Source organism: Tursiops truncatus, chromosome 19 (genome assembly GCF_011762595.2).
Source record: "Tursiops truncatus isolate mTurTru1 chromosome 19, mTurTru1.mat.Y, whole genome shotgun sequence".
In the NCBI taxonomy this organism is placed as follows: Eukaryota; Metazoa; Chordata; class Mammalia; order Artiodactyla; family Delphinidae; genus Tursiops; species Tursiops truncatus.
This window is the reverse complement of record NC_047052.1, coordinates 56,246,775-56,255,169: the sequence shown is the minus strand read 5'-3', so window position 1 is coordinate 56,255,169 and position 8,395 is coordinate 56,246,775. Positions and strand designations below refer to the sequence as shown.

The following is an 8,395-nucleotide window of genomic DNA, read 5'->3' as shown; positions in this document are numbered from 1 at the left end:
TGACTCATTTCCCTTCGGCATACAAAACAGTCACCGGCTTCCAAGACCCCTCCCCAAATCGCATCTCATTATAGCATCAGCTCAAAGTCAAGAATCTTGTCATGTAAATTAAGTACAGATGCTGATGAGGCTCATAAGACGTCGTTTCTTAAGTACAGTTCCTCTTGCTCTGTAGACCTTTGGAAATAAATTATCTGCCTCCCCTAGACCCCAGAGCGCGCGCGCGCACACACACACACACACACGCGCGCACACACACCCGCAAGTGCACAAAGCACCAGGCAAAATCCAAATCTCCGCTCTTCTATCCCGAAGGCTCCGCCCCTAGACCCGCCTCTCCTAAGCTCCGCCCACTTCCCTGGCTTTCCCCTTGCTCAAGGCGCCTGCGCGCTCCACGTTCTTGCGACCCCGCCCACCTTCGGCCGAGGCGCGGGTGAGCGGCTACTCGGGTCTCGGCTCTCAGTGCCTAACAGCTGCTCCTGCGCACTCCGAGCCCGGCGACGGCTCCCAGAAGTCCCCGGGGCTCGGCTTCTTTCGTGGAGGCCGTGGGACCCAGAAGCTAAAATGCTTCTAGGTAGCTCTGTTCCTGACCAGGAGGCACCAATAGGGGACAGAGGGCAGTGATCACCAGGCCGCGGGGAGGAACCCTGCCTAGCAGTGTAGTCCTCAGATTTCAGAAAGCCGCCGCCACCCCTGTCTGCACTACGTTTCCCAAGGGCCCTTGCGCTGAGAGGACGCGCCCACTTCCGACGAGACTTGAAACCCGGACGTGAGCGAGTCTGGCCGATTCTGAGAAGAAAGTCTGAGTGGGGCGGCGGCAGCGGCTGAGCCGGGCACGGGGAGGCGCCGAGAGGTCAGCGTCCCGGTCTGCATGCTGGGGCGGCGAGGTCGTGAGCGTGCGCGCGTGATTTGGCGACTGTGACCGTCAGCGCGTGGTGTGTGTGTGTGTGTGTGTGTGTGTGTGTGAGACCGGGAGGAGGAGGCAGGTACGTGTGTGAATGAGGGGGGAGTGTGTGCGGGTGTGAGATGTGACTGGTAGGGCGCAGAGGAGGCAAGTGTGTGACTGGGGCCCGTGTTTCTGCGCGTGTCTTTTGTGCACCTTGCACGTCCCAGCAGCATGTGAGCGACGGCGTGTATTGGGACGAATGAAGGATTTTACGTGGCTGAGAACTGGAAACGCCTCCGGAGAAGGCCACCCCCCGACACACACCCCACACCCCAGCCCCCCACACACCCTGACTCCACCACCAAGAACCCAGTGTGGCCCAAAGCCCCAAAGCCCTGGAGTCCTGGGAAGGCACCTGGTTGGGCCGGTGGAGCTTGTTAAGGTCGGATTTTAACAAACGGCATCGCGAAACAGAGGAAAGCTTCAAGTGAGCTTTATTAGGGAGCGCTCCCGGGCGCGAGGTTCATTGGTCCGAGAGAAAGGGGCCAGAGAAGTCGCACCCGGGCGGGGATTGGGCAAGATTTTATAGGGGAAGAAGGGAAAGGGGTGTGGTGAATCTGGGAGGGCGCAGGGTATTCCTTATTTGGTGGTCTTTTCGGGTATCCTGGGGGACAGTTAGTCCCGCCCCTCGAAAGGCGGGAAGGCTGGGCTGGGTTCAAAGTCCCCAGGTCAGTTCCTGGAACTGGGTGGTCCGGAATGTCTCCAGGGCAGTTTCTGGAACTGGGTGGTCCGGAGAATTTCGGTCTGATGCAACCTGTGAATCTGATTGTGTTCCCCTGCCTTGGGCCAGTTGGCCTTACATCCCGACATCTTTGGTGTAATGGGGCGGCGTTCTGATCTCTGACTACTTCATGCTGAATGGGGGCATCGAAAGGGGAGTCGGGCGACCAGAGGTCCGAGGCTTAGGGGGGTTCTGTAGGAAGCAAAGTGTAAGGACCGAGGAGCATTTGGGTTGTGGCCACCCGAGAGACTTCCTCCATGCGCCTGCGAAGGAACCTAAGAAAACGGAGCAAACGTGAGCAAGATACAGATGAGAATTAAGGGGCCTAAGATTGGTGTTAGCCAGATATAGAGGGTGGATCCCCACCAATCGGGAATTGGGGAGGTGGACTGTTGGTGTCTGCGTTGGAGTTCTTCTCTTAAGCGATGGAGGGCTTTTACGTTGTCTTCGACGAGTCCTGTTTCATTGATATAATAGCAGCATTCTTCCTGTAGGAAGAGGCAGGTACCTCCTTTGTCGGCCGTCAGGAGATCCAGGGCTCGTCGATTTTGGAGGGCACCTCGGGCTACTGAGGTGATCTGGCGCTGGAGGGAGGTGATGGAGGCGGCAGAAGCCTCGATGGCTAGCTGGAGTTTTTGTTCTAGGTCACGGGATGTTGAGACACTGTGTGTTAGGGCTCCTCCTCCGATGCCCGCAGCAACGAGAGAGGAGGCGAGGGAAATGCCTGCGACCATAGGGAGAAAGATGGCCCTTTGGCCCTTAGAGAGGTCGAGGGCCCGCATGATTGCTATCAGTTCAGCCCTTTGAGAGGTTGTCCCTTCTGGGAGGCGGTTGGCCTCGATAATGGTTGAGATGGTTACTACCGCGTAGGCCGCCCGTCGGCATCCGTCAGGACTGAGTATCGAACTACTGTCCACAAAGAGAGTGCGGTCCGGATTTGAAAGAGGGGTGTCAAAGAGTCCCTCTCTTGGTGGTTTGAAGGGTTCTATGACATGAGGGCAGGAATGGGATGGAAAACCCCCGGTGCCAGAGATAGGCACGAGGGAAGCCGGGTTCAGGTGAGGGGAGAGAGCAAGAGAAATAGCTGGGTTTTCAATGAATAGAAGGTGGAACTCCTGGATGCGGGAGGGGCCCAGGAGGGAGAGAGACTTGTGGCCTAGGAGGTCGACCAGCCGGTGGGAGGAAAACACGGTTAGTGGGTGGGCCAGAGCCAGTTTGAGTGTTTGTTTGGTCACTTCGGCTGCCGCTGCTAGAGCCCGAAGGCATGGTTGCCATCCCCGAATGGTTGGGTCCAGCTGTTTGGAGAGGTAAGCCACGGGGCGGTAGGAAGGCCCTACAGGCTGGGCAAGGAGTCCAGTGGCTATTCCAGCCCGTTCATCCACAAAAAGGTGAAAAGGTCGGTTTGGGTTGGGCAGAGAAATGGGAGGAGAAGATATCAGAGCATTATGGAGGGTGAGAAAGGCCTGTTAAAAGGCAGAAGGAGAGGTGAGGGGTCCTTGAGGGGTTTCTTTAGCGGCTAGATATAAGGGTTTAGCGAGGAGAGCAAAGTTAGGGATCCAGACTACTGGGTGGAGAGGAATTATGGCCTCATTGATTAGTCGGAGGTCCTGGACCAGGCGATAATCCCCAGAGGCCTTGCGGACAGGCAGGATGGAGGTGTTGCAGGGAGAGTCCGTGGGGATGAGGAGTCCCTGGTTTAGGAGTCTGGTGATAATAGGTTGTAGGCCCCTAAGGTGAGTCTCAGAGATGGGAAATTGGGGCATTGATGGAAATTTGGAGGGGTCCTTTAGGTGGATGAGAACGGGGGAATGGTGTGTTGCTATTATGGGCTTAGAAGTATCCCAGACTTGGGGATTGATTGGGTTCGGTGTGATTGGAAGAGGGGGATAGGAGGGGGAGGGTTCTAGAGACAGGCCGAGAAGAAGAAGCAGGAGTTGGGAGGAGGGGACCTTAGGGTCAAGTCTAACCAGCTGGAGGGAGGCCCCTAAGTGGAAAAGGACATCTCGGCCTAGCAAGGGAACTGGGCAGGATGGTATGACTAAGAAGGAATGAGTAAAAGGGAGTCCTTCGATATGACATGGGAGTGGACCGGTCTGGAGTGGGAAGGATGGTTTGCCATCAATACCCATGACCGAGATCTGGGAAGGAGAAACTGGCCCGGAATAAGTAGGCAGGACCGAATAGGTAGCCTCCGTGTCCACCACAAATGAGATGGACTTACCCGCTACCTGTAGCGTTACCCTGGGCTCGGCGAGGGTGATGGGGGTCTTCGAGTCCGGGCGCCGTCAGTCGTCAGCCAATCTCAGCAGTTCGAGTGGTAATGCCGTTGGGTCGGCCTGCCCCCCGCGTGGAGACGCTGAGGGAGGGCCAGTTGTAGGGCAGTCACTCTTCCAGTGGCCCGTTAGCCCGCAGCTGGGACAGGGCTTAGAAGGAGGTCGGGGATTGGGACATTGGCGAGCCCAGTGGCCTTCTTTTCCGCATTTGAAGCAGGCCCCAGGCGGGGTTGCCCTTTGCGGACCCCGTGGATGCTGTGATCCATGGGAGATGTACGGCCTTAGGGCGGCTACAAGAGCTTGGGTTTGGAGGGCCACCTTCTGGTGCGTCCGAGCCTGTCGTCTGGATTCTGCCAAATCCTCACGGCCATTATAGACTTTAAAGGCCATCTTTACCAGACCTCGAATAGGGGTTTGAGGGCCGTCTTCTGCCCGTTTTAATTTCTTTTGGATGTCCGGGGCTGATTGGGTGATGAAATGGGTGGCCAGGACCGCTGCCCCTGCCGGGGTGTCAGGATCCAGCCGGGTGTAGAGAGTTAAGGCCTCTGTAAGGCGATTGAGAAAGATAGCTGGATTTTCGTTAGGTTCTTGGGTTATCTCTTTTAGTTTTTCAAAATTGACTACCTTATGAGCGGCAGCCTGCATGCCAGCCAGGAGGCATTGGATCATGAGGTCACGTTTACGGCGGCCATCTTGGCCATCCTGAGAAGTCCAGCCTGGATCGGTGCCAGGTACGGCAGTCGCTCCGACAGGCATGGAGTTGTCGGTAAGGTGAACCTGATCTGCATGGTTTCCGGCAGCAGTTTGAATTCTTTCCCTCTCGTCAGGGGTCAGAGTAGAAGATAGGACCACAAAGATATCGTGCCAGGTTAGATCGTAAGCTTGAGAGAGAGAGCGAAATACTTTAATGTAGCGGGAAGAGTCGGCAGAAAAGGAGCCTAATCGCTTTTCTATTTGAGAGAGATCTTGGAGAGAAAAGGGAACATGAACTCTAACTAATCCTTCCGCTCCTGCTACCTCCCTCAGAGGGCAGAGGAGATTTGAATCTTGGGAGTCGTGAGAGCGTGTATGTGCACTAATTGGCGAAGTAAGGGGCGTGGGAGGAGAAACCATCGAGGGAGGCGGGGGAACGGTTGGAGGGGACGGAGCGGGTTCGGGAGGAGGAGGGACCGCCTCAGGGTAGGGTGGAGGTTGGAGAGGAGCTCTGGAGGGGGGAGAGGCGAGAGATTCGGGTGGGTCAGCTAATGGAGAGGGGTCATCGTCAAAGGAAATTAAGGGCTTGGATGTAGGCGATGTCTCTTTGGCAAGAAGGATCTGGGAAGTGGAACAATCGAGGCAGAGGGAAGGGCGGGAGCGCAAATACAAGAAGGCCTGAACATAGGGAACCTCGGGACCATTTGTCCGTCCTGCGGCAGTAATTATCTAGATCACGGAGGATGTTAAAATCGAAAGTCCCTTCAGGATTGATTGTCTAGAGGATATTGTGGCCAGGCCACGGTGGAATAGAAAATAAGCCGTCGGCGACGGAGATCTTGGGAGAAACCGAGGGCTGTAAAATTGGCTAGGAGACACCCCAAGGGCGTCTTAGGATCTGGTTTCGATTGTGAGGTTCCCATGACCCCCAGTCTGTCCCTGAGTGAATGGAGAGGGAGAGAGCCGTCCCTGGTCTCAGTCTCCAATTCACGGCAGGTCGGAGGGCGGTCAGGCGATTGGGACGTCTCCACAGTTGCCCGAGGCCCGGAGAGAGGACGAAGGAATCCCTGACGCAGCCGCGATTAAGGACAGGGAGTCCGGTGGGCAGGGACTCTGAGGGTCGGAGGGAACAGGGAGGGGGACTTACCGCATTTTCTGCCGGATCGGGTGGATGAATAGAGGTTCCCTGATTGTCTCCTGGGGGAGGGGAGGAGCGGCCCGCGGTAACCCGCGGGGCTTGGTACCCCTCCCGGGTTTCGGCACCAAATGTAAGGTCGGATCTTAACAAATGGCACCGCGAAACAGAGGAAAGCTTCAAGTGAGCTTTATTAGGGAGCGCTCCTGGGCGAGGTTCACTGGTCCGAGAGAAAGGGACCAGAGAAGTCGCACCCGGGGTCGAGGGTCGGGCAAGATTTTATAGGGGAAGAAGGGAAAGGGGTTTGGTGAATCTGGGAGGGCGCAGGGTATTCCTTATTTGGTGGTCTTTTCGGGTATCCTGGGGGACCGTTAGTCCCGCCCCTCGAAAGGCGGGAAGGCTGGGCTGGGTTCAAAGTCCCCAGGGCAGTTTCTGGAACTTGGTAGTCCGGACTGATGCAACCTGTTAATCTGATTGTGTTCTCCTGTCTTGGGACAGTTGGCCTTACAGGGCTGAAGCATTTCTTGCCTGCCTCACCTGGATGGTGTGGAAGTCGGGACACTACACACGTCCACGGGACTAAGTATGGAGGTAAGAGTGGCAGACGGCTTTGGTACGGCTGCAAGAGTGAAAATTAAGGTTTGGGGGTGCTGTTCCTGGGCCCAAGTGCTGGAGGAAGATGTCCCTGGCCTCAGACTCTGTTGGACCCAGAAGTCCAAAGATTTGGACGGTCATCTCGGGCCAGAGTGTGGAGCTGAATTCAAGGAGGGTTCTTGACTTGCCCAGAGTCTCCTAACCAGACACTCCCCTTCCAGGTCTGTCTGCGTATCTCCAAGGACCCAGGGGAGAGAGCATTCCCCATTAGAACATTACCTCTGAGTGCTGTGCTGCTGTTCAAGGAGGACCTCAGTATTTAATATTTTTATTTTTTAACCTGTTAGAGTCCTGTCCTACATTGTCACTGTGGGATGAGACTTGGGAGGAAGGCGAGATTCACAGCTTCATCTGGAAGTGCTGAGGGATCCCAGCCTTTCCATGGCTTAGTCACCTTTTAGTAGATGAACAAAAATACTCCCCCATTTCTATCTCACACTTCTCTGTCTCCCGCTACCCCCGCCCCCAGCCAGAGTGAGTAAAGAGAGAGAGAGAAGGGAAAGAAGCACTGCTCATAGCCCTATTGTTCTTTGCTTGTTTTACTGCATGCAGTAACAATAGGTAATGTTTACTGAGTGCTTACTGTGGCCCAGACACAGTTCTAAGACCTTTTGGGTATGTTAACACCAAACCTCACAACATTATGAGGTGGAAACTATCTTATCTCCTTTTTATAGATGAGGACACTGACGCATAGAGAGGACAAATAATCACTAGTAAGTGGAGGAGCCAGGATTCACATCCAGGACAGGCTGACTCCAGAGTCCCCCTCTGTACTGGCCCTCATGTAATCCCCTTGAATTGGGTATTCTTAACCACTTTTGACAGTTTAAGAAGCTGACCCTAAGAGTTCAGATCCCAAGACCTCCACTGCGCAAGTTTTTTTTTCTTAAACTTTCTGACCCAGTTTCTGTTATGTAAAATGAAGATGATATTCTATACCTCATAGGACTGTTAGGATTAAGTGAGCTCATACCTGTAAAGCACTTTGTGTAGTCCCTGTCACATAGTAACTAGTGCTCCATAAGTGTTCATTCTTATATGCATCATTATAATAATGCTTTGAAAAAGCAGTGGAGTTTAGTGGAAAGAAACCAGAATTAAATCAGATATTTTTATTCTCTTCCTGATTGAAGAAACTTGGCTGGAGGGCTGGGGGTGGGGTGAGGTGGCAAGGGACTTCAGAGCTATAGTTTGCTAGAAAAGGAGAGCCTGGGTCTCCTGACGGTTTTTTGGTCCAGCTATCCGTAAGCCACATGGACTCTGTTGTAACAAAGGTAATACCTCTTTCTGGGGAAGATGGCTTTTTTCAAGTCTGATAGACTCTTTATAAGTCCTGAGTAGTTAGTTGCACATGAGGTGTTTTTCTGTTATATTCTGGTGTCTGCTTGAGCATATAACTTGGTTGGTAGAGTCACGCAGACAGGTTGATGACTGGGCTCCATTGTTTACAAGCTATGTGACTTGTGCAAAAGACTTCACTTCCCAGAGCTTTCACGTGTGAAACAGTGACAGCATTCCCTATTTTCACTGAAGGTCGTGAAGGTCACATCAGAGTATGAATATATGCAGCACTCCTAATACATCTCTGTTGTTAATGAATGGGTGGCTTTGAGCAAGAGAGAGATTGTCCTCGGCCTGAAAATCCAGAGCAGAGCAGAACCCCAGCTGTAAATTATTGGTTTCCCAGGGAGTGCCTGGATTGTGAGAGGAGGGTGGAGTAGGAATAGGGGAGTGAGAACAGAGGGATCTGAAGGGAAAAGTTTCTAGGTTGTGATTATTCGAGCTACTCACCGTTCCTAGAGTCTCTCACTAGTCTCTCACCGTTCCTTTCTCTTCCTCCCAGCTGTGCCCTCTCAGGATGAAGCCCTTCTCCACATGAGGAACCAGGAAAAGGAGAAGATGATGGGAATTGAACTTCTTAAAGCCATGTCCCTGGTTAGTATTCCCTTGCTTTTCAGGACTTGGTAATG

The 8,395-nt window shown here is 53.8% G+C and overlaps 1 protein-coding gene across 5 annotated transcripts in view; it reads left to right on the top strand.

The window, feature by feature from the left end:
- Window positions 1-447: 447 nt before the first annotated feature.
- ZNF470 (zinc finger protein 470) overlaps window positions 448-8,395 on the top strand; it is a 76,100-nt gene continuing 68,152 nt past the window's right edge. Inside the window, exons 1-3 of one of the 5 annotated variants that reach the window (XM_033845948.2) lie at window positions 448-853; window positions 6,267-6,359; window positions 8,269-8,360. In XM_033845948.2, coding sequence (XP_033701839.1) covers window positions 8,301-8,360 — 60 coding nt within the window. In that variant the 5' untranslated portion in view covers window positions 448-853; window positions 6,267-6,359; window positions 8,269-8,300. Of the gene's footprint in view, window positions 888-923; window positions 5,734-6,266; window positions 6,360-8,268; window positions 8,361-8,395 lie in introns of those variants that run through there. The other 4 variants (XM_073796266.1, XM_073796272.1, XM_033845950.2 and 1 more) reach the window with 4 other exon arrangements.